Below are 27,190 nucleotides of genomic sequence, written 5' to 3' on the forward strand. Positions count from 1 at the left end.
CAAAAATGTATAGTGTGTTTATTTGGGAGGACCATGTAGCGGAACTTTATGCTAGAAATTTTGGCTGCAGGCCTATAAACAGAAACATTGGGAATTAGTGTTTTAGTTATTTCTCTTTATAATTTAAAAGCTAATTCGGAAGAAAAAATAATTTTAAAAAATGTGTAATATCCAGGGTCACGCTTTCTCAGTCTGGATAAACGAGTATTAAGCACCCGCACACACGAGTTATCTTTTTATTACCGACGATAGGTGGAGTTAAAGTATGACAGATATCCGGCCACGTTAATAATTATTGTCAGCAAGAAAACAAAAGCAGAAAATTATACTTATATCTTGGTATTTTTTCAGTTTACATTAATAGTAAGTATATCATTAATTACTTATTATGACATCTGCTTGCTGAACAAGGTACTAGAAATTTGTTGGTCGCCGTATTTGACAACTTAAATCATGCATCGCGACGTCAACATCTTTATTTTTGTTGACTTTCGTTTTTAAGTTTTTACTCAACGAGAACGATTTGTAAACTTTGCTTATCTCTGTTTGAATTAATTTGCAGTGATGATAAAGGCAGCATAACTGACAAATAAGAATTAACTATAATATAAACTGCTGATATAAAACCAACCGGATTATGACCGAACATTTACATTGGCGTTTTCCCCTTCGTCAATTTCCAACTGACAAGATTATTTTGACACTGTTCCCTACCTGGTTGGCCTAGTTCACCTCTGAACGTAGGTCTCATTACACTCGCCCTGTACGTTCAGGGACTGTCGCATTGAATCCTTGTCGATAATCTAATCGCTTCCCAGTCAATTTTACTGGGCAACTTTTTACTGCTAAACGGTTGCGTGTCAGTCCCTATGAACGCCTGAACAAAATAAATGAACATCTTAGTGAGAAAATAAGACCTTGCTTACCTCGCTTGAACCAGTATGAGCGACACAACGCGCTGTGAAAAAATACGTCCCTGTCTTCTAACCGACTTGGCGGACTTCATTGAAAGGGTAACGCACAAATTTACGAACTCGGCCATATAAGATGAAACGAAATTTAGGTAGGTAAGCCTGGGAATAAAAGAAATTGAAATCTTTGAAAAGTTGAGAATCTTCAGTCATTACATGCTTTGCCTAGCCAAATTACGATAATTTACAATTTGATTGGTTGATGCTTTTGGGCACCATAACTTTGTTATAATTAAGTGAGAGCTATGAAACTCTTGAGTATAGAACTATAGATTCATTATATCAATTTCTTTGACTTTGGTTCTATCTGATAGAGAGTGATGAAACTTAGTATATAGATAGTTGATAATCAGTTTGATTGCTTGATTCTTTTGAAAAAGATAAACGTGCAATTAATTAATATGTCATCTATTTATTTTGGGATTTCGGCGGTGGACATCAGCCTCACTGTTGGATTGTATTGTTTTTGTTTGTTTCTTTATTATTGTTAAATGATTTTATGTAATTATAGAGATTATCATGTGAATCATTTTGTTTTAAAATTTTCTCATAGCAGCAAGAAAAATGGTAAAGTAAACGAGTTTATTTTGTTGAAAGTTGAATTTTTATTTTGATTTTTATTTGTACATTTATAGCACAGGTTGTTTGTTTTACCTTCCTGGGGATATTTATCATGGATACATCGTGTATATAAAATTACATGTATTTAATGAAATACACACATGTTTAATTAAGCCAGGAACCCTTTCTTTTATAACATTTATACCTCCGCATGTACATGTAATTAATACATAGAAGAATTTTTAATTTACACATTGCAGCAGTGTAACACTGATATCAAACACTTAAGGAAATGTCTGGTTGTTCATGGTTTATTAGTTAAACTTATCTTTTACATGTACATGTTGGTTTTATTAGTCACTCCCCATATAACATTGGTTTCCATTGGGTGAAATAGCTCTTAAATTGAAAATAAGCCTGATAATTAGCTTTTAAAGATCGTTTGGATTTTATTTTTATGCTTCGTTAGAAAACCATAAATCTTTTATTACTTATGTCTATAATCATTTAATGTTTACAAGAAATATTACGCAATGTACTATTTCATTTGATTTAGATTAATTCGAGGTGCGATATAAAATGTTTGGCTATTATTTTAATAACCTAAATTAACTTGATTTTGATTATACTAATATTAATTATATTATGGAGTAATATACAATTTGTTTTATTTCTCATTCATTTCTTTCTCTTCAGTCATTAAAAGACAAGATGTCGCTTGCAGACCAAGCTTGTTACACGTTGATTAACGTGCCTATGGACGCAGAACCTCCAACTGAAATGCAGTTAAAACAGGACTTAGGTAATAAATTGGACATTTACATTTTAACTATAATATTCTGCACATTTATCTCATAAAAAAACACTCTACCAAATCTTGTTTTTTGAGCCTAACTGTAAAATTGTCCAGCAAATATATTCAATTATTGCAAACAAATTGTTGATCAATTATCTGTCATTGAATGTTCTGAAGAATAATACTCTACTTTTTCTGAATTAATTTCTTAATTACATCAACATATACATGTAGTCTCATGACTCATGATTATTGATTTCTGTATTAATGTTTCAGAAAAGGGCGATATAAAATCCAAGATTGAAGCTTTAAAGAAAACTATCCAAATGATTTTAAATGGCGAAAAGATGCCATCCTTACTGATGACAATCATACGTTTTGTGATGCCCATGCAGGACCATATGATCAAAAAACTCTTGTTGGTTTTCTGGGAAGTTGTACCAAAAACATTACCAGATGGCAAACTCATGCAAGAAATGATTCTTGTTTGTGATGCCTACAGAAAGGTAAGTAAATGACTTATGTACAAGGTTCATAAACATGATCTTTGGTTTATGGAAGGGCCACTTGTAATGTAGACATATATTTTTGTCAACTCTGTGTCCGGTGTCTCTCCAAATATCAGTTCTAAATGTTGTTTTTTTGTCTTAAAATCAGAGACATTTTTAAATGTAAGGACTCTTTTGAAATACTTGTTAAATTTTAAACTTAGAGAACATAATCTCTGTGCAAAATCCTCAACAAGATTAGCAAATGTAAACTAAAGTGTGTAAATGTATGGAATTTTATGAAACTTGGTTGGATAATTCATTTTGACATATGAATACTTTTAATTTGTTATGTTTTTATTGTCCCCCATCTTTCAAAGAAAGTAGGGGACTATTTAAAAAAAAAGTCTACCCATCACTTTTTTTGGGACACAATTACTCTCCTTCTAAAAGAATTAGAATTTATTAGGTGAATTTATTAGTAGAGATACGCAATTTGATTGGTCGATGCTATGGGACACCATAACTTTGCTTAAGTGATGAAACTTGGAGTATAGTTTCATTCCATTAATACCTTGACTAAGTTTGATAATGAGCATTTTCGTCTCAGGTTAAGCAGTGTGATAAGCAATTTGATAAGTCAATGGTCGAGATTTTGGAGCTTGACAACTTTGATTCTAATTGAGTTAGAGTGGTGAAACTTGGCGTATATAATTAAATCAATACCTTGACTCAGTTCGATAATGCCCATTTCCTATAGTTTCATTACATCAGTACCATGACTAGTTCAATAATGAGCTAATGTTTTGGGACATGATAACTTTGATTCCAATAGTCAGAGTGGTGAAACTTAGTGTGTAGTTTCAGTACATCAATACCTTGACTATGTTCGATGATGAGCAACTTGGTGTATAGTTTAGTAACATCAAACTCAGTGTGTAGTTTCAACACATCGATACCTTGACTAAGTTCGATGATGAGCAATTTGATTGGTTGAGACTTTGGAGCTCGACAACTTTGTTTCTAATTGAGTGAGAATAGTAAATCTTAGCAGAATTATATCATTACATTAATACCTTGACTAAGTTATTAAAATGGATCTGTTCGTCTGTCACCTCTTGGAACATATTTCTGCTTCAATATTGAACATTTTCTGCTCACATTAAGCACTGATAAGCAAAATGATTGATGCTCTATAGAAAGATAAATATGCAATTAAAAAATGTCTGTCTTCTAATTACTTTTTCAATTTAGCGGGGGACATCAGTCTCACTGTTGGCTTGTTTATAATTGTGTTGTTACCATTACAGGATTTGCAGCATCCCAATGAATTCATTCGTGGATCAACTCTGCGTTTTTTGTGTAAAATTAAAGAACCTGAACTATTAGAACCATTGATGCCGGCTATTAGACAATGTCTAGAACACAGGCATTCATATGTCAGAAGAAATGCTGTACTTGCTATTTATACTATCTACAGGTTGGTATCTGGTTTATGATTTAGGGAGCCACAGACAGTTTGATACAAGTGTTGACGGAAATTTTTTGATTTCGCTGATGATTTTCAAATTGAATAAATGAATCTATTCTTTCAAAAAACTTTAGGTTTTGACCTTTCAGAGCATAGCACATCTTCTCAAGATGTCCAAATTTATCCATTTAGAAGCTCCTGTTTGATGTGTGGATTTTTTTTTTCAGAAATCATGATTTTCTGATCCCAGATGCCCCTGAACTAATTGCTAATTTTCTTGAAGGGGAACAAGACATGTCATGTAAAAGAAATGCTTTCATGATGTTAATACATGCTGATCAGGTAGGTTTATTAATCAATAGAGGTGTTATTTTATTTAACCTGTGTTTGTGCATTGCTTAAGTGACTTTCTTAAATTACAAAGCATAGTGCATATTTTAATCCCAGTTACAAAATAAGCAAAAGTCACAAATGCATTTTATTGTGGCTTATCATCCTGTTCTGAACAGATTGACATATTCTGTCAAACCTGTTTTTTTGTCCAGAGAATTACTCTGGAAGTGTTCAGGGTATCTGTATGGATCTTCGTACTTTTGCCAAAAGTAGAGTGGTTCAGGGTCAGAAGAAAATTAATTTTTCAGAATATAACCATCTGGACATGTGATTTTAAATTACTGAAAAAATGATCGGCTCCCATTATCAAGGGAGTTAACTCTTAGTGATAAAACAAGTTATAGTTCTTGATTATATTAACGTTTGAAACTTTACTCTGGAACGAATAATTAATTTGGAATTCTTCGTTTTTTTAACATACATACAAATAACGATTGAATTTAATGTTTGTACGCATATGCAGTCTTTAGTTTTTGAACACAAGAGACAGATAGAAAGAAATGGAACTAAACAACTTCAAATATCAGTTACATTTTTCGCTGATTTTTATAAATGCACTAGATCATAGTTAAAACTTTCGTATAACGGAGAAATTTGTGGTTTACCATAAAAACGCAATATGCAGAAAGTACTTACTGTACTTATATTGTAGACATTAAATATCCTTTATGATAATCCTATTATGTTTCCAGTAATTATCACAGACAAATATAAAACAATAGACATCCAAAACAGAGCACATATTACACACCCTAAAAAGATTACAATTCGAGTTCTGTGACCGGTATCGCAATTTTATTGTAATCATACAAGTCTCGTTAAGCCTACGGAAATACATTTCGTTCAGTAATTATCTGGTCTCAATTTTTTTGTGCGTATTTAGAGTTAGCAACAATTTAACTTCTAAAACTCATCTCTGAACGAGAACCGTTACAATATATACGTCATTGGTTACAATCAACTAAATTAGAAATACAATTGCCAGGTTTTAGCCTAAGTTTTATTAGTTTTAATCAAGTTCGTAACTAAGTATTTTTAAAAGTCCAATGTGTAAAGAAGAAATTTTTTTCATGGCTTCATTGATAAATAAGTGGATGAATATTGTCATGTGAATGTCTATTTTTGGCGAGTGTTTGCTGTCTGCAGCGCACGTGTGACCCTGTGGCTGAATAGTTTTCATTTGAGAATTTTGATCATTGGTGGATCATGGTGACAGGAGAAGGTCAGATTTTATTAGCAACATACCTGAGACTGTGAACCACTCTACTTTTACCTTTCAAACAATTTTTGTGTTTGAATAGTAAAAAAAAAATGAACTGATTGATTTGTACTTATATTTTGGATTGTATCATGTAGCAAGATGTCATTGAATACCATTTTTATATTTTTTATGTGACCCTTATGCTTAGTTTTCTTTGAAACAGTTGTTCAATTAATTCTTTAATTTTGACAGGACCGAGCTTTGAACTACTTAAGTAGCTGTATTGATCAAGTGACATCATTTGGCGATATTTTACAATTAGTAATTGTTGAATTGATATATAAGGTAATGATACTGAATTTGTCAGTTTGAGTATTAGCGATCAGATATCACTAATTCGACTTAGTTTCATGTATGTATCAAATTTAAAATGTTAATTATAATCTGTTTTATCATCCATGATTTTTATCTAAAATAACAATTATTTTTATGGAATATGCATTTAATCAATGGTTTGAAAATAATTTTGTATGTCTATAATCATTGAAATGAATGCAATTGTTAAATTCTAGGTGTGCCATACCAACCCATCAGAACGTGCTAGATTTATTCGTTGTATTTATAATTTATTAAACTCATCAAGTCCCGCTGTAAGATATGAAGCTGCTGGTACATTAGTAACACTGTCTAGTGCTCCAACAGCTATAAAGGTATGCATATTTTGTTCCTGATAGTTCTTTTGCTTCTACATTCATTTGTCATAATTTCATCCGTGAATAGCTTATCATTTGTAAGTGTGTTTTAATATGTTGAATACATTGATCTTAGTATTTGACAATAACATTGACAATACGTGTTATATTTTTTTTTGCGATACAAATATAGACTTTATATTGTAAACCATAAACCTTGTATGATTAATGAATATTTCAGGCTGCTGCTACATGTTATATTGAGCTTATTGTTAAAGAGAGTGATAATAATGTTAAACTTATCGTACTAGATAGACTTATAGCATTAAAAGAAGTTCCAGCTCATGAGAAAGTATTACAGGTACATATATGCTCTTACATTATGGGTTATGAATAAAATAGACTCAATATAAATTTGAAGATAAGTTAAACATGTGTCTTCACATGAGTGTTTCATGGAATATGCAAATGATATAATTTGTACAATGCTTTAAGCGAACTCTGAAGAAGTAATTAAATCAACCTCCGCTCATCTTACTTTTATTCTTATTGTTAATAGGAAATAACTTTGCCCACTTCCTGGCTTAAAACATTTGCCTGTATACAGTTTAAGACTTAATTCTAAATTGCTTGTATTATGCAGGAGGATGCTGGTAGCTAGTTTTTAGCTAAATGTTCCCCAAAGCCCTTTGATGTGTCTATATATATGTATATTGTAATTTTGCATTAGGAATTAGTGATGGATATATTAAGAGTATTAGCTGCTCCAGATCTTGAAGTGAGAAAGAAAACTTTACAGTTGGCTCTAGAACTCATTACATCTAGAAGTATTGAAGAGGTAAGAAAAATGTTATATCTCATATTTTTGGATGTAGTCTTTTGTTGGTTTTATGAAATGAAGTGGGATTTATTATTTTACTTTTCTGCACCAACCAGGCTAATGAAGACAGCTTACACCATACAATGTGGACAAGTTTGCTCTGACTACGGCACTATGATCTACCCTTATTTCAGTTTCAAAAAGAATGGAATCTTTAATTTGCATGCTTGGGACATTAGTTTTTCATAACCATTAGAATGACTAGATGCTGTCCATCCTGCACCACTATCAAGGGGAACCAGGCTGGGAAATCCAGAGGAACTTTCTTGTCAGTGAGTGAGCAAGTGTCATACTAACCCAAGTCAAATATGTTTCCCATTTCTTCTTTTTTTTTCTAAGAATTTGAAATTCTTGGTGTAATGGGTCAACATTAATCTAAACCGTAAAAGATAAATAGTTTGTTTTGTGACATTTTCTAGAATTAAAAAATAACCTGAATTAAAACACTTAAGATATATATAATGGACTTTTGATTGTTTTGTTTCTCAGATGGTACTTATCCTAAAGAAAGAAGTGGTTAAGACTAATAATGTTGAACATGAAGATACAGGAAAATATCGTCAACTATTGGTCCGTACATTACATCAGTGTAGTGTTAAGTTCCCTGATGTAGCTACATCTATAATACCTGTTGTAAGTATTATATCATTCACATAGGAATATAGATAAATATTAGTTTGTTTTTATGTAGGTAACCACTTTGTTTTTGTTGTTTTTATGTAGGTAACCACTTTGTTTTTGTTGTCAAGTTGATAATTGCAGTTTATTGTTTCTTACTGGTATATAATCAAATGTTTAGACTAGGGTTATATAATATATACTTTTCAAAAATAGAAACACAGCCCATTTTTTTATTTGAACAAGATCGTTGTTTCCATAAATCTTACTTGTTTTTAATGTAATGTCATTATATAAGGATAAAAGAAATTCATTATTGGTTTTAAATGTATGGTCACTAATTCTGACTGGTCATACTTTTTGCCAAGATTTGTTTTTGCTTGATTGCACCAAGGCATATGTGTTTAACAACTTAGCAAGCTTTTTGCATGAAACCCAAATCTAAGGCCTTTAAAATCTTGGGGTTCTCGGTTTCAAAATCAGTTGCACATGTAAACACTCAACACCTGAACGAAGACCAACGCAACAACGCTATCGGTCGTTTACAAGCAGGTGAATACCAGACAGATGTAGCCAGGTTGCTGAATGTTTCCCAGTGTACCATTTCTCGCCTTTGGGATAGGTACCAACATGGATGGCGTGGGATCTCAGACCAGACAGTCAATAGATGCCAAGTGAAATCGTATTATGAGCCAGGCGTCCCGTAAGAGCTGTTGTTTTGAAATACGCAGACCCCGTCAAATCCGAGTTCAATGGGTTCAGACACACAGGGTATGGCCACAGTCTGGTTCAACGACGAGTCGCGGTTCCTGTTGCAATGAGACGAGGGTATATCGACGACGAAATGTCACAACGCGTTTCTTTTTTTGAAGAGTATATTGATGTCAATGTATCAAGGACATATGTTCTCAGATATTTTATTGATGACAGATTTTTCTCCCGATCATATCAATAAATATTTTTATGGATGTTTAAATATATACCAAATAGTTATGTGTATCATGCATTAATTATTCACATAAGTTTAGTGATTTAACTAATGAAGAATAGTTGAATTTCTGAACTAGTATAGAGGTGAAAATATATACCAAATAGTTATGTGTGTCATGCATTAATTTTTCACATATTTTATTTAATTTAGTGAAATATTTAATAAATATAAATATTTTTGATTAAAGTTGATGGAGTTTTTAGGAGATCAGAATGAATTAGCAGCAGCCGATGTATTGGTTTTTATTAGAGAAGCTGTACAGAGATTTGAACAACTAAGAAATTTAGTTATGGCTAAACTGTTGGAAGTTTTCCCTACGATCAAAGCTGTCAAGTAAGTAAAATGTTATCTTGAGAACTGACAGTTCGTACAGTATTTGAATGCGATGTTATGTCGTTTGCACTGGAAAGTTAAGATGGGTATGTTCTATAGATGGTAGGGTGACTGAGTGTTTTCAACTCTAGATTCATCTAGATAATCTTTTGACTTTTCTCTCTTTTTTTCGTAATGATGTTCAATAATTTCTTTTTTATTGTCCCCCGCCTTTCGAAGAAAGCAGGGGACTATTAAAATGGGTTCGTCCGTCTGTCTGTCCGTCTGTCTGTCCGTCACACTTTTTGGGACACAATAACTCTCTTCCTAATTGAGCTAGAATGTTCAAACTTGGTGTATGTGTTTATTAGGTCAATGCCTTGATGGAGTTCGAAGATGAGCATTTTCCGCTTAGGGTAAGCAGAGATAAGCAATTTGATTGGTTGATGCTTTGGGACACGATAACTCTCTTCCTAATTGGGCTAGAATGTTCAAACTTGGTGTATGTGTTGATTAGGTCAATGCCTTGATGGAGTTCGAAGATGAGCATTTTCCGCTTAGGGTAAGCAGAGATAAGCAATTTGATTGGTTGATGCTTTGGGACACGATAACTTTTAATTGAGCTAGAATGTTCAAACTTGGTGTATGTGTTTATTAGGTCAATGCCTTGTTTATTTTGATTCTATCTGATAGAGAGTGATGAAACTTAATGTATACTTAATAATCAGTTTGATTGCTGGATACTTTTGAAAAAGATAAACATGCAATTAATTAATATATGTCATCTATTTATTTCGGGATTTCAGCGGGGGACATCAGAATGTTCAAACTTGGTGTATGTGTTTATTAGGTCAATGCCTTGATGGAGTTCGAAGATGAGCATTTTCCGCTTAGGGTAAGCAGAGATAAGCAATTTGATTGGTTGATGCTTTGGGACACGATAACTCTCTTCCTAATTGGGCTAGAATGTTCAAACTTGGTGTATGTGTTGATTAGGTCAATGCCTTGATGGAGTTCGAAGATGAGCATTTTCCGCTCAGGGTAAGCAGAGATAAGCAATTTGATTGGTTGATGCTTTGGGACACGATAACTTTAGTTCTAATTAAGTGAGATTGATGAAACTTGGTGTATAGTTTCATTACAGTAATACCTTGACTAAGTTTGATAATTGAGCATTTTCTGCTCAGGGTAAGCAGAGCGATACGCAATTTGATTGGTCGAGACTTTGGAAAACAATACAATGCCTTGATGGAGTTCGAAGATGAGCATTTTCCGCTTAGGGTAAGCAGAGATAAGCAATTTGATTGGTTGATGCTTTGGGACACGATAACTTTTAATTGAGCTAGAATGTTCAAACTTGGTGTATGTGTTTATTAGGTCAATGCCTTGATGGAGTTCGAAGATGAGCATTTTCCGCTTAGGATAAGCAGAGATAAGCAATTTGATTGGTTGATACTTTGGGGCACGATAACTCTCTTCCTACTTGAGCTAGAATGTTCAAACTTGTTTTTATTAACACAGTGTTATTTCTAATACAGTGCACGCACGAAAATGCGTGGTCTGTTTTCACAATCACCGGGTTAGTATGTTGGAGTGTTCATTTATATGAACACCTACTTTTCCTCAAATGATCACTTGTGCACGTGCTAAAACAACACATTACAGGTTGATCAGTAACTTGAACGCCCGAGTCAGAACAAAGGGTCCAGTGTGTAATCAGTTTGATTGCTCGATACTTTTGAAAAAAATAGATGTGTGATTAATTAATATGTGTCATCTATTTATTTGGGGATTTCGGCGGGGGACATCAGCCTCACTGTTGGCTTGTTAGTCTTATTAATGTTGTACTTTAATTTTGATTTTCTGTATTTCAGGATTCATCGAGCAGCATTATGGATATTGGGTGAATATTGTACTTCCGGTGAAGATATCCAGAGTGTTATGACATTAATCAGACAATCTTTAGGGGAGGTAATTAGCAGTATTTTAGTACGTCACATTTCAAGTGCATTGTCTAGAATATCTTTATGATATATGCATACTTTATATCTGGACGAGTGGAAGAAATGAAATGAAATGGGGTTTAACGTCCTACTGGACGAGTAGAACAGTGAATGACTGACTGGATATTCAATATAGAATAGGTTGGATAAGAATGTATAATTTGAGTCTAGTTGTCCCCCGCCTTTTGAAGAAAGCAGGGGACTATTAAAATGGGTTCGTCTGTCTGTCCGTCCGTCCATCCGTCTGTCCGTCACACTTTTTGGGACACAATAACTCTCTTTCTAATTGAGCTAGAATGTTCAAACTTCGTGTAGGTGTTTATTAGTTGATGGAGTTCGTAGATGAGCATTTTCTGCTTAGGGTAAGCAGAGATAAGCAATTTGATTGGTTTATGCTTTGTGACATGATAACTTTAGTTCTAATTAAGAGTGATGAAACTTGGTGTATCGATTCATTATATCATTACCTTGACTTAGTTCGATGTTGAGAATTTTCTGCTTAGGCTAAGGAGCGATAAGCAATCTAATTGGTCTAGACTTTGGAACATAAAAACACTGCTTTTAATTGAGGTAGAATGTTTAAACTTGATGCAGATGTTCGTTAGGTGAATGTCTTGACTGAGTTCTATGATTTACATTTCCCGCTAAAGCTGAGCAGAGTTTATCAATTTCATTGGTCGATGCTTTAGGACAAGATGATCTTGATTCTATCTGATAGAGAGTGATGAAACTTAGTGTATAGTTGATAATCAGTTTAATTGCTTGATACTTTTGAAAAAAATAAATGTGCGATTAATTAATATGTGTCATCTATTTATTTTGGGGTTTCGGCGGGGGACATCAGCCTCACTGTTGGCTTATTAGTGTACATTTTGTGATGTATAAACAATGATATATTAACACTAGGTACAATTTTATGGATACACAATTACTGAGTTTATTACCTTGTGTTATTATGTTCAATTACTAAATGCCAATCAAAGAAGAATGATATAATATTTGTAGATACCCATCGTTGATGATGAGATGAAGAAAGCTGCTGGTGAAGTTCAAGATGAAGGTATGTATCTTAAGCAATTTAATTAAGAACCAAATTAAAAAAAAACTTTGGTATGTCATGTCACATCACATAATTGTTGGTAGACATGAGGGTCATCATATATGAAAAGGTCAAGGGTCATTAAAAGGTTAGGTCTCCAGAAAGAATTTGAAAAGTCGAAGAAAATTCAAAGTCAAACTGGAAGTAAACGAAATCAAAATCAAGAATCTGCTCCCTAGGATTGTTGCAAAAAAAAGTTTTCAAAAATCAGAATTAAAATGGCAGCTGAATATCGATTTGAAGGTTTTTTGTGAAATCCAATATGGCGGCCAAGTGGTTGAAAATATTTAGGAACATGGTCTTTGAAAATGAAAGATAATATCTGGGGCTAACACCACCATATCTCATTTTGGGTCTATTTTTAAAATGGAGAGAACTATTCATGTACGGGAAAAGTCGGAAGGTCTCGGTAATTTTCGTAAGTTTCCTGAAGCCGTCACAAAATTTTTGAATATGCCATTGTGAAGGCATTGGTGTGTTCCTTATTCCTACCCAATTTCAACTTGCTACATCAAATAGTGACAGAGATACGTCATCTTGTATGTCGAAAAAAATGATGAAGATAACTTACACAATTCTTTGATGCTAATATTAATCGAACAAACATCCGAATTTTGAAAAACCTTCAGAGCCCATATGGGATTCATCCAAAGAATCCAAACATGAAAACCCGTAGAAAATCCGTTGAGAAATAACCGAGATATGGGCAATCTGAGATTATTTTTTGTCCCATCTGTAAAACACTTCCTGTTCGTCAAAAATGACCCAATTTATATTTAATAAATAGACGCACAGAGGCCAACCACATCTACGTTGGCAGAATGTTTGCACCATGTACAGTTTTTTCTGCACAAACTGACTAAATTCCACAAAAAGAAATAATAAAAACACTTACAGAAACAATATGTGTTTCGACCAAAGGTCCGAAACACGTCAAAAGCGTTTCTGCTTGTATATGTTAAATTCTTGATGATTATGTTTTCAGAAATTCAGTCTGGTGGTGCTGTTCAACGCCTTGTTACAGCTGATGGAACCTATGCTACACAGAGTGCTTTCAGTACAGCTTCAACACGTAAAAAAGATGATGTGTAAGTTAGCATTTTATCAATCAACATTAGATTTTTTATATGGCTTTATTATTTGATTACTGTATAGAGAATATCACATGCATGACTATTTATAAATGAATACTAGCTACTGCTGACGAATGCATATGCCCCTAGCTGTTACATAATTACTTGTCATTTGAGATTAAATATTCACTGAAGTATTATTTATCTTATATTTTAAAGCTTTTGTCTGTCTTTGTAGGGGACCGTAATTTATTATCTTTTAAAATGAAAATAATCTAATCTATGTATGGTTTCAGACCTCCACTACGACAGTATTTAATGGAGGGGGATTTCTTTGTTGGTGCAGCTCTATCTACAACCCTGACTAAACTGGCTCTTAGATATATCAGTCTTCATAAAAATCCCAAAACACAGAATGTAAGTTTCATCTGGATGATTAGATAAATATCAATAAGACCTGTACTTTTATTTATTTTTTGCAAATCTATCACTGTCAAATAGCAAATAAAACTGGATTATGTGTTATTAATGAAAATATATAACACGTCTGTATATTTGTTAATTTCAGGCATTCGTGGCCGAGTCTATGTTGATTATGGCAACTATAATACATTTGGGAAAATCTGGTTTACCAGCTAAGGTGAGTTTTTATGCACCCACATTCAAATGTGGTCGTATATTGTCTTCATCCCTGTCCGTTTGTTGTTCACAATTGCTTGTGGATGCTCCTCTAGAGGCTACAGTGAATATCCAGTATTTATGGCAGTGATGGGATTTCAAAATTTTTCTTGTTGGACGTTTTACTGAAAATAAAGGGCCATAACTCTTATAGTTATTTAAGCAGAAGAATTCATACCACAATTAAAAATGACATGTCAACAAAATATTCAAATCCCGTACGTAATAAAAATAGGTGAACCTCGCTATTTTTTATATTTATTCCTGTACGGTAACATTCCTACAAAATTAAGCATTTTCGTAATACATTGAATGAAAGCTTGCGGATACTGCTTCGGCATCAAATTAACAACCATAATATTCCTCCAAAATTACGTGTCTTTGTTTATATGGCAGCAAATGGTAAAGAACTTCTGAAATAAGAATAGGTTGTGATGTCAGAACATCGCTTTCTTCTTTATAAAATGTCAACAAAATATTCAAATCCGTGTGTAATAAAAATAGGAACACCTCGCTATTTAATTCCTGTATGGTATTCAGATTTATGTCAGTAAGATTCCTACAAGATAACATGTTTTCGTAATACGATAGAATGAAAGCTTGCTGATCCGTACCTGCTTCAAACTCACACCAGCAATATTCCTCCACAATTATATCTTGGTTTATATGGCAGCAAATGAAAGAAAGGTGTTCGAAATAATAATACTTGTAGTGATGTCAAAACATCATTTTCTTCTTCATAAATCAGTATTTTAAAATTACATTGATAGTGAAATCACTTGTAAAAAGGCATAGTTAACTTCAGCGTATGGTGTACATGACTCATAGCACATAGCTTCATAGTAAGCACTGCCTTATATGTTAAGAAATTTTTGTGCGGCAATCGAGATCGTGGGAAAGTGCTGCTGTGGATGAGAATTTCTATATGGAGTCTTAAAAGACGTAAAATGACTGTCCATTGATTAAGGGTGTTATATACTCTTACGATATGTGACATTTGTGACTAGTTTTTACATGCTGTCGGTTGATGCATCCTGTGATTAAAATGTCCTGTCCGACAATGGAGAAACCACTAGGTAAACACGAAGATTAAAACAAGCCAACAGTGAGGCTGATGTCCCCCGCCGAAATCCCAAGATAAATAGATGACACATATTAATTAATCACACATTTATTTTTTTCAAAAGTATCGAGCAATCAAACTACACACTAAGTTTCATCACACTCTATCAGATAGAATCAATATTATCTTGTCCCAAAGCATAGACCAATGAAATTGAATAGCTCTGCTTAGCTTTAGCTTGAAAGGTTAATCATTGAAATCAGTCAAGACATTCACCTAATGAACATCTACATCAGGTTTAAACATTCTACCTCAATTAAAAGCAGAGTTTTTATGTCCCAAAGTCTTGACCAATCAAACTGCCTATCGCTCCTTAGCCCAGGCAGAAAATTTGCACAATCAAACTTAGTCAAGGTAATGATATAATGAATCTATATTCAGAGTTTCATCGCTCTCACTTCATTATAACCGAAGTTAACGTGCCCCTAAAGCATCAACCAATCAGATTGCTTATCTCTGCCTACCGTAAGCAGACAATGTTCATCATCAAGTCCATCAAGGTATTCACCTAATGAATGCCCACACCAAGTTTGAACATTCTACCTCAATTAGAAGGAGAGTTATTGTGTTCCAAAGTCTCGACCAATCAAATTGCTTATTGCTCTGCTTACCCTCAGCAGAAAATGTTCATTATCAAACTTAGTCAAGGTATTGATGTAATGAAGCTATACACCAAGTGTTCTCACTCTCACTTTATTAGATCTAAAGTTATCGTGTCCGAAAGCATCAACCAATCAAATTGCTTATCGCTCTGTTTACCCTAAGCAGAAAATGCCTATCTTCGAACTCCATCAAGGCATTGACCCAATAAACACATACACCAAGTTTGAACATTCTAGCTCAATTAGAAGGAGAGTTATTGTGTTCCAAAATCTTGGCCAATCAAATTGCTTATCGCTCTGCTTACCCTGAGCAGAAAATGCTCATTATCGAACTTAGTCAAGGTATTGATGTAATGAAACTATACACCAAGTTTCATCACTCTCACTTAATTAGAGAGAGACAGAGAGAACAAGCCAACAGTGAGGCTGATGTCCCCCGCTGAAATCCCGAAATAAATAGATGACATATATTAATTAATTGCATGTTTATCTTTTTCAAAAGTATCCAGCAATCAAACTGATTATTAAGTATACATTAAGTTTCATCACTCTCTATCAGATAGAATCAAAATAAACAAGGCATTGACCTAATAAACACATACACCAAGTTTGAACATTCTAGCTCAATTAAAAGTTATCGTGTCCCAAAGCATCAACCAATCAAATTGCTTATCTCTGCTTACCCTAAGCGGAAAATGCTCATCTTCGAACTCCATCAAGGCATTGACCTAATCAACACATACACCAAGTTTGAACATTCTAGCCCAATTAGGAAGAGAGTTATCGTGTCCCAAAGCATCAACCAATCAAATTGCTTATCTCTGCTTACCCTAAGCGGAAAATGCTCATCTTCGAACTCCATCAAGGCATTGACCTAATAAACACATACACCAAGTTTGAACATTCTAGCTCAATTAGGAAGAGAGTTATTGTGTCCCAAAAAGTGTGACGGACAGACAGACGGACAGACAGATGGACAGACAGACGGACGAACCCATTTTAATAGTCCCCTGCTTTCTTCGAAAGGCGGGGGACAATAATGGGTTTTAATGTCCACTCGACACAAACTAGGTCATTTCGGGACTAACATATGATTTAATTTTTAATTTCAATAATTCGCTTGCACGTAGGGGTCTTTGGGAGGAAACCGGCGGACTCGGAGAAAACCCACAAGGTTGGAAAGGCGACCCTACTCCTTGTAACATACAACCGGGGATTCGAAACCACGCCAGTTGACTCAATGACAGGCTTTATGATACAGTGCGCACGTGCTAACCATTCAGCCATCCAACCCCCCTCACTTAATTAGAACTAAAGTTATCGTGTCCCAAGGCATCAACCAATCAAATTGCTTATCTCCGCTTACCCTAAGCGGAAAATGCTCATCTTCGAACTCCATCAAGGTATTGACCTAATAAACACCTACACCAAGTTTGAACATTCTAGCTCAATTAGAAAGAGAGTTATTGTGTCCCAAAAGGTGTGACAGACGGACGAACCCATTTTAATAGTCCCCTGCTTTCTTCGAAAGGCGGAGGACAAATATAACCACTCTTATTGGATTGATGAATAGTCCGACAATGGGGAAGCAGTGACTTCTGTTTAAGATTAGATTAATGAATTGTCCGATATATACTCGCTACACTATATTAATTTTGGAATTTTGAATATTATTCACCATATATTTCTGGTCAGACAATTTTGGACGTTTGGAAAATAGCGTCAGACAGGTCCGGGTGAAATCCCATCACTGCTTTATGTTCATGAAACAAAGAATCCTATTGATTTTCAACAATTTCCGATTATTACTGTCTGTGTTATGACCCTTGATCACTTTTAAAAATCTTGTGGCTAAAGTTAATATCTGATTGACTTTAAATTGATACACGTATTAAAGGTCATAAGACAAAAAGCCTATTGATTTTCAACAATTACCAATGATTATTGAAAGAGTTATGGCCTTTGATCACTTTTAAAAATCTTGTGGATGCTCTAGGGGCTAAAGTTAATATCCGATTTAATTTATACACAGTGTTTAAGGTCAAGTCTATTGATCTTCAAAGATGCTAATTCTAATGACCGCTGATAATTACTTTGATTTTAGTGTATTGTAAATGTTTTCATTGCCTGGCAACCTATCTTTATTTGAACGATTTAATTGTTTTGTGTGGAATTATTTGATTAAAATTTGATTCAGATTTTACTAACTGAAAATAAAGATAATGTATTCAATTATTTTCTCTCTTCAGCCTATTACTGATGATGATGTAGATCGTATTGCTAACTGTATTCGGGTTCTGGCTGAAAGAACTGACTTAATGAATGAAATATTTAATAAAGAATGTCGTGGATCTCTGTCTTTGATGTTGGCCGCTAAAATAGAGGAGGAAAAAGCTGTGCAAGAAGTAGGTTAATTATCATTAATTACTTCGCTATTTTAATGAAATATTTAGTTATTAAACAGTGTCATTAAACAGAATATGTATATTACTAAACAAAATATAGAATTATGAATATTTTCTCTACAGCCAGAACTTTATGTTCTAAGACATGTCAATGGAACATGTTAAATTATACTTGATATTTTTCAGGCATCTGAAAATAAAGTAGTACGAGTACATGCTGATGATCCAATATCTTTTACTCAACTGATAAACAGAGCTGATCTTGGTACAGGAGAGGTAATGTTGCTTCAATGTAAATATGTGTTTGGAGATGTGTATTGAATGGTTAAAGCAGGGGCCATAAAATTATTTTTGTTTTGTCTTTTTGTTATCTGTTCGGAGTTGGTGGCCACAATAGGGCTGCCCTGTGTATGAAATTTGTTATATAAGGGCAGTTCGGGGCTGGGGAGTCACATTTTCGGGGTTATACTAATGTCGGTTCAGGGCTCTACCCATGCAACACTGAGTAAACAGCTAGTATTGTTTTTATTTCATTCTTCATTTTGTATTCTACATTTGCCTTACATACTGAAATGCAGAATTCAGTAGCCTTTTCAATGATAGAAAGATTGGTAAAGCACCCATTTTAAGGTCTGAAGCTACAGCAGATATTATTTTCCTACAATGTTAAAAACTTATGTTCCAAGCTTAAAAATAAGGAGGAGTATGGAATAACATCTTTAATATCATTTTATTGCAGAACTTATTTGAGCTGACCATGTCCCAGGCTCTTGGTATGAATACTAAAAAGGAAACAGATCCAATGGGATCATCTAAACTGAATAAGGTGAGAGTAAATTAATCAATCCAATGTGCGATTCCAAGTTGAAAAGAAAATATCAACAGTTTTTAAATTTAACAGTAAAATAGAAGATGTTGAAATACGATTGAAATTATTTTAAGGACTGTAAGAATTATAATTATATTTTGTTTTTATTATGTTATATTTAACAGGTTACACAGTTGACAGGTTTCTCGGATCCTGTGTATGCTGAAGCTTATGTTAATGTAAATCAGTATGATATTGTACTGGATGTATTGATAGTTAACCAAACATCAGATACCTTACAGAATCTTACATTAGAACTTGCTACACTTGGTAAATATTTTATCATCTTTAATACCTATATAGATGCTTTCATGTCCAATTATGTTAAGGCCGTACAAAAAAATATTCTGAAAGTTTTTATTTTGTCAAAAATTCATACTACTTATTTGCTTATAAGGATCTACATCTATCTCATCATCAGTTTTTTTGTGTTCTTAATAGGAATTCAATTACACAATAACATTGTCTTGTGTTATGTATATAAATTTTACTGTTACTGTACACTAAGCTGAATACAAATTTATTTACAAGCAGTAACTAATTTTTGTCTTAGGTTAAAGATGAAGCACAGATTTTGTAGTTTTAATGTAAATGCTGCTCCTTCCATTTCCCATCTCCATGGATTATAATTTCAATCATTTTTGTCCCCCGCCTTTCAAAGAAAGAAGGGGATTATTAAAATGGGTTCGTCTGTCTTTCCGTCTGTCTGTCTGTCCGTCACACTTTTTGAGACGCAATAACTCTCCTAATTGGGCTAGAATGTTCAAACTTGATGTAGGTGTTTATTAGGTCAATACCTTGATGAAGTTCAAAGATGAGCATTTTCTGCTTAGGGTAAGCAGAGATAAACTATTTGATTGGTTGATGCTTTGGGACATGATAACTTTAGTTTTAATTAAATGAGAATGATGAAACTTGGTGTATAGTTTCATTACATGATTACCTTGACTAAGTTCGATAATGATCATTTTCTGCTCAGGGTAAGCAGAGCGATAAGCAATTTGATTGACCGAGACTTTGGAACACAATAACTCTCCTTCTAATTGAGCTAGAACATTCAAACTTGGTGTAGGTGTTTATTAGGTCAATGCCTTAATGGAGTTCAAAGATGAGCATTTTCTGCTTAGGGTAAGCAGAGATAAGCAATTTGACTGGTTGATGCTTTGGGACACGATAACTTTAGTTCTAATTAAGTGAGAGTGATGAAATTTGGTGTATAGTTTTATTACATCAATACATTGCCTAAGTTCAATAATGAGAATTTTCTCCTCTGGGTAAGCAGAGCGATAAGTAATTTGATTGGTCGAGAATGTTCAAACTTGGTGTAGGTGTTCATTACCTGAATGCCTTGATGGAGTTCGATGATAAACATTGTCTGCTTACGGTAAGCAGAGTTAAGCAATCTGATTGGTTGATACTTTGGGGCACAATAACTTTGGTTTTATTAAGTGAGAGTGATGAAACTCCAAGTATAGATTCATTATATAATTACCTTGACTAAGTTAAATGATGAGAATTTTCTGCTTAGGATAAGGAACGATAAGCAATTTGATTGGTCAAGACTTTGGAATGTAACAACTCTGCTTTTAATTGAGGTAGAATGTTTAAACTTGATGTTGATGTTGATGTTCATTAGGTGAATGTCTTGACTGAGTTTTAAATGATTAACATTTCCTGCTAAAGCTAACCAGAGCTAAGCAATTTCATTGGTCGATGCTTTTAGACAAGATAACTTTGATTCTATCTGATAGAGGGTGATGAAACTTATTGTATAGTTGATAATCAGTTTGATTGCTTGATACTTTTGAAAAAGATAAACGTGCAATTAATTAATATGTCATCTATTTATTTTGGGATTTCGGCGGGGGACATCGGCCTCACTGTTGGCTTGTCCATTACGTTATGTAGTAGTTGACAGGATAGTTGTCATTAACAGATCTTTAAAAATTTTGCTAAACAACTTGATGGTTGCCATTTTATGATATCCATTAGTCAATTTAGGAATGTCCACTACCATTTATGATTGTCAATAACATTTATCAGTGTTGTGTAATTTATTTTGTTTTTTTTATAGGTGATCTGAAATTAGTTGAGAAACCACAACCACTGACAATGGCACCTCATGATTTCTGTAATATTAAAGCAAATGTGAAAGTAGCTTCAACTGAAAATGGAATCATTTTTGGCAACATAGGTAAATACATTTATATACCCACATTGAAATGTGTTTTTTTGTTGCTGTCACCCCTGCCCGTTCAACCATCCCTCGTTCACAAATTCTTGTCAACATAATCATCTGATCTTTTTAAATTTTTTGTAGCAATTTTATTCCAGAAATTCATGCATGATCTAGTGACAAAAGTTATCACCTGATTGCTTGAAGAGTATATTTAAAAAAGTGAAATGAAAAATTGTATTTATTTCAACAATTTCCATTAATTACTTAAAGAGTTCCTTCCCTTTCTCACTTTGTAGAGATTTGTAAATGCACTAGATCGTCTGATTTACTTGTAGGCCTAACTGATATGTTTATATTTTGTTAAGGATTATTTCTGTCAAATGATTAAATGTAATATAAATGTAATGTTTATTTTACTGATGATTATATCTTACAAATGATTAAATGTAATATAGTAATGTTTATATTTTTCTGAGGAATATATCTTATATAATATAAAATTTATTTTCAAGTGTATGATGTAAGTGGAGCTGCAAGTGATCGTAACTGTGTAGTTCTCAATGATATACATATAGATATCATGGATTATATTGTACCAGCATCATGCACAGATACAGAATTTAGACAGATGTGGGCTGAGTTTGAGTGGGAGAATAAAGTAGCAGTTAATACGAACATCACAGACCTACCAGAATATTTACAGCACCTCATGAAATGTACCAATATGAAATGTTTAACTCCAGAAAAGGTAATAATTGACTAAATTAATTTAAGCTTCTACCAGTAATTTGTTAATTCATAGTGAAAAGGAAACCGAAAATTCAATTGATATAGTCAATGTTACCATTTTACATAAGAAAAAAAATGTTCTTATTAAAGTTAAGATTTGTTAAGCTCTTACTCCTGTTCTGACTTCTTTTTTTTGTATTAATTTAACAGAAGTCCTTAGCTGTTGTTGGTACTTGGTTTGCAGATCCACTGACATCATTATTCATGAAAATTAAATATAAATATAAAAACACATTTTCCGACATTAAATGTTCCGATAAAGGCAAAAAATGCCACTCAAACCGAAATGTAAACATCGTCAAGATTTACACATCGTCATGAATGCCACTACTGGGATAAAAAAAATCTGCAATAAAGATGAACTGCATAGTCATAACATTATTTTTATTAACCAAGGCATCCAAGGAGTGGCCGTCATGACTCTGATTGAGAGCGGTTTTAGTCCAAAAGTGTGTAAGCACTTAGTGATTTAATTATGAGGTAGTTGACTATACCCATTGTGTTTAAATACAGCCTCCATTCAATGATTGTGCTATAGGGTTGATAGCACTACGTTGTTGTTTTTATTCCCCGCCTTTGGAAGAAAGCAGGGGACTGTTAAAATGTGTTTGTCTCTGTCTGTCTGTCTGTCTGTTCGTCACACTTTTTGGGACACAATAGCTTTCCTTGTAATTGCGCTAGAATGTTCAAACCTGGTGTAGGTGTTTATTTTGTCAATGCCTTGATGGAGCTCGAAGGTGAGAATCTTCTGCTAAGGATAAGCAGAGATATTCAATTTGATTAGTTGATGCTTTGGGACACGATAACTTTAGTTCTAATAAAGTGAGAGTGTTGAAATTCGGTGTTGGTTTTATTACATTAATACCTTGACTAAGCTCGCTAAGGAGCATTTTCTGCTCAGGGTAAGCAATTTGATTGGTCAAGACTTTGGAACACAATAACTCGCCTTCGAATTGAGGTTTAATGTTCAAACTTGGTGTAGGCGTTGATTGGGTGAATGCCTTGATGGAGTTCAAGGATGAGCATTTTCTCCTTAGAATAAGCGGAGATAAGCAATTTGATTGGTTGATGCCTTGTGACACGATAACTTTGGTTCTAATTAAGTGAAAGTGATGAAACTTGGTGTATAGTTTCATTACATCAATACCTTGACTAAGTTTGATTATGGGAGCATTTTTGGCTCAGGGTAAGCAAAGCGATAAGCAATTTGATTGGTCGAGACTTTGGAGCTCGACAACTTCGATTCTAATTGAGTGATAGTGGTGAAACTTTGTGTATAGTTTTATTACACCAATACCTTAACAAGGTTCGATGCTGAGCATTTTCTGCGTAGGCAAAGTAGAGGAATTAGTCAAGACTTTGGAACACAATAACTCTCCTTCTAATTGAGGTAGAATATTCAAAATTGGTGAAGGTGTCTATTACGTGAATTGCCAGTAAGGCCAAGCAGAGATGAGCAATTTGATTGGTTTAGACTTTGGAACACAATAACTTCGGTTCTAATTGGGTGAGAGGGATGAAACTCTGAGTATAGGTTCATTATATCAATACATTGACTAAGTTCAATGATGAGAATTTTCTGCTTAAGCTAAGTAGCGATAAGCAATTTGATTGGTCAAGATTTTGGAACAAGATAACTTTGATTCTAACTGATGGAAAGTGATGAAACTTAGTGCATAGTTTCGCTCACTACCAGGTACTTCAAAACCCGAGTTCAATAGTGAACATTTTATGCTTAGATTAAGCATAGAAATCAGTTTGATTACTCGATACTTTTGAAAAAATATAAATGTGCAATTAATGTGTCGTCTTTTTTTTTTTTTTATTTTGGCGGGGGAATTCAGCCTCACTGTTGGCTTGTTTTTAAAGTTTTTTGAGGAAAGTACATGAAGGTGACACTTAAGAATATATATATTGCAAGCAATAAAATAAAAGCTGTGTAATCAAAGAAATAAAATAACTATGGCCTAACTATTTGTGTTATTTGATTACTGAAATCAAGTTAAATATGTTAGCATGTAGCATGTATGTTATTGATTTGTATTTCTTTATATTTAGGCTTTGTCAGGAGATTGTGGATTTATGGCTGCTAACATGTATGCTAGATCTATTTTTGGAGAAGATGTTCTGTCTAACATTAGTATTGAAAAACCTGCTCACCTTGGAAAAGATGCTTCAGTTCAAGGTCACATCAGAATAAGAGCCAAAAGTCAGGTATGAAATTATGTAAAGTTACACCTACATGTTGTATATATAATGTTGATGCCACTAATGATGTTATCTTGTCCGTGTCCTACAGAAGTTTTAAAATTTTCGATACAGCCCATCGTCTTTATTAGCCCAGTTGGGAAAGAAAGGTAGGACATAAAACCCCATGTCATTTCATTACTTCCCTTTTAATACAAAATAGTTCTGTATCATTGGATGTGTGTAAGAACAAACAAGGTCATCCAAGCGTTTTTAACTGTATTGAGCCATTGGTGATAAACAAGACTTGAGCAAAACAAAATTTAAAGGACTGATGTTAGAATTACAAGAAAATGTGGTTGCTTCAAAACTTGTAAATGTGTAATGTAATAAAAGACATTCACTAAAAGCCCATTCAAGATACCTAATGAAATGTTTTTGTCTTATTACAGGGTATGGCTTTGAGTATGGGTGATAAAATTAATCTCTCACAAAAGAAGAGTCTTCGACCAGGAGGAGCTTAAATACAACACATTACAAAAAAAACCCCAGATTATTATTTTGTTTTCTCTTCTTGGTTATTACAACATTGCTATTGTAAATATTTATCTCAAATTATTAATGATACGGCCTACACAAAATAAAATTAATAGCATGACTGGTATCACTTCATTATTTCCTATCATTACACATGATTATTTGAAATGTATAAAGAAACCGCTAATAATGTTTTAATTAACAATTATCATTGTGACATTCCTATTCATTTATTTATTTTATGTAAAAAAATGTTTACATAGGAATTGGTATAAATTCGTATAGAAATACTTTATTCTTCATATTGTAAAACAGTTGTAGCTATTGTTCTCATCTTTATATCATCAAATTAGATAAAGATAAATATTTGATAATTGTTCCAGAGCCTTTCAAATTAGCTTATCTTCTGTTATTGTGGTTCAATTCATAATATTGTGTATCACTAACAAAGCAGTAAATGCTTGAAACCATACTTAACAATTTGTTTTTTATGAAACATGTTTGTCATAGCAAATTGTCTTGTTTGAAAGTGGTTTTTGTTTGTTTTTCATAGTACCAGAAAGCTATGGACTACTTTTAGTTAAATCAAAGCCTGTTTCTGCTCCTTGGTTTCTGTTAAACTAGGATGAATTACCTGCAAAAATGTATCATGATAATCAAGATTGAACCCATTGCCTATCAATTGTAAATAACACAAGTTCGTGAACAGGTGAAACTAAATGAAGTTGAGGATTCTACTCATAATCTATTTTAATATTATATTAAATATGCATTATGTAAGAGCTAAATCTTCCTATTGCAGGACGCAGGTCTTTAATTTGGTTTCAAATGTTCCATAAACTATTATTTAGACATTTTTTCACATGAAAAGCCAATAGTCCCCTCGCTAACGCATCCGATTGCTGAGATTTGAATGGATTAGAATACGTACCGGTACCAAGATTTAAAAATTTAACAATAGTACCGTTCATACGATGATAATCTACAGAACATATTCAAACACTTGTAACTTTGCTCAGAATAAAGTAATATGTTGACGAAACTTGAAAGATAGGTTTATCTCCAAAAGATCTTGGTTCCTTTCAATATTGGCATGTTTCAGATCAAAACTTCATGGATTATGGCACCTGATAGTGATTGTATGAAAAATCATGTTTTTAGCTTGTGGACCTGCTAGAAGTATGATTTTAACCCAGAGATCTTACTTCCTTTCGATATTTGTGCACATCGGATCTTAACGTCTTGAATTATGGCCCCTGATCGAAGAAAAAATCGCATTTTTAGCTAGAGGTTAAATTATTGTCCGACTTGAAAAGAAACATTCAAATATATCACCGTAACACCCTAATGTCGGTTGAGTTCGAATTTCGTGAAAATCGGACCAAAACTGCCTGACAAAATGGCCGCCCCTCATATGCAAATAGTGTAAGTTTGTGGACCCTCTAGAGGTCACAATTTTGATCGGATTTTGATGAAACTTGAAGTTCATGTATATAACCCAAAAATCTTGGTTCCGTTCGATATTTGCGCATATCGGATCGTAACTTCCTGAATTATGGCCCTTGATTGTACGAAAAATCATGTTTTAGCTTGAGGTCACAATTCTTATCTGATTTTAAAAAAAATATTGGGATATTTTACCGTTACACTCTAACAATGGTTGAGTTCGAATTTCGTGAAAATCGGGCCAAAACTGCTGGGAAAAATGTCCGCCCTCCTACGCAAAAAGTGTATATGGGATATCAAGATTGTGGACCCTCTAGAGCGGAGTACTCGAGTTGGGGCCACAATTTTGATGAAACCTCGAGAAAGTGTTGTAATCTAATGGAAAATAACTAAAATACCAGAGCATCTTAATTGATGAAGAGCCTTTGTGTAGTACCACAGACCAATTAATTATTTAAAAGCAAATGATTCTTAGTCTTCCCAGATGCACTTCCAATTTGATAATTTTACATGGCTGATGGCCAACACATTTTTAAAGTTTTGTTCTATCCCATTCGGCTTCTGTCCCCGAGATTTTCTTCTATCCAAAGTCTTCCACATTGAAAACACAAATTATTTGTCAATTTAAATGAACATTGATATTATCTTACCCGGAATAGATGGGCTTCTGATATCCAATATTTAAGACAAAAAAAGCATTTTACCATTGGTACACAAATCGTGTACCATAATGCGCAAGAGCATGAGCAAGACAGGAATAACCAGACGCTAGAGATTGCCATTCGATTGAGACTTATGGGTAAAAATGTAAATGACTGAATGTAAAT

At 33.6% G+C, this 27,190-nt stretch overlaps 1 protein-coding gene across 1 annotated transcript; it reads left to right on the plus strand.

Moving 5' to 3' along the window:
* Nucleotides 1–234: 234 nt before the first annotated feature.
* LOC126811552 (coatomer subunit beta) lies at nucleotides 235–25,389 on the plus strand. The gene is made up of 24 exons (XM_050537241.2): nucleotides 235–363; nucleotides 2,229–2,334; nucleotides 2,605–2,834; nucleotides 4,127–4,296; nucleotides 4,515–4,629; nucleotides 6,134–6,226; nucleotides 6,454–6,591; nucleotides 6,815–6,934; nucleotides 7,304–7,411; nucleotides 7,943–8,086; nucleotides 9,250–9,395; nucleotides 11,249–11,345; nucleotides 12,383–12,437; nucleotides 13,462–13,564; nucleotides 13,846–13,966; nucleotides 14,118–14,189; nucleotides 18,202–18,357; nucleotides 18,544–18,633; nucleotides 19,097–19,183; nucleotides 19,351–19,495; nucleotides 21,300–21,419; nucleotides 21,917–22,152; nucleotides 24,252–24,407; nucleotides 24,833–25,389. Exons 2-24 carry the CDS (start codon nucleotides 2,244–2,246, stop codon nucleotides 24,902–24,904), a joined length of 2,865 nt encoding a protein of 954 aa, XP_050393198.1. The 5' UTR covers nucleotides 235–363; nucleotides 2,229–2,243; the 3' UTR covers nucleotides 24,905–25,389.
* The last annotated feature ends 1,801 nt before the right edge of the window (nucleotides 25,390–27,190 follow it).

Source organism: Patella vulgata, chromosome 2 (assembly GCF_932274485.2).
Source record: "Patella vulgata chromosome 2, xgPatVulg1.2, whole genome shotgun sequence".
NCBI lineage: Eukaryota > Metazoa > Mollusca > Gastropoda > Patellidae > Patella > Patella vulgata.

Excerpts from the sequence above, each read along its gene's own strand:
- LOC126811552 (XM_050537241.2), top strand. The coding sequence starts at position 2,244 with ATGTCGCTTGCAGACCAAGCTTGTTACACGTTGATTAACGTGCCTATG. Across the intron at positions 6,935-7,303 it reads CTCATGAGAAAGTATTACAG|GAATTAGTGATGGATATATT; the intron begins GTACATATATGC and ends ATTTTGCATTAG. Across the intron at positions 19,496-21,299 it reads ATTAGAACTTGCTACACTTG|GTGATCTGAAATTAGTTGAG; the intron begins GTAAATATTTTA and ends TTTTTTTTATAG.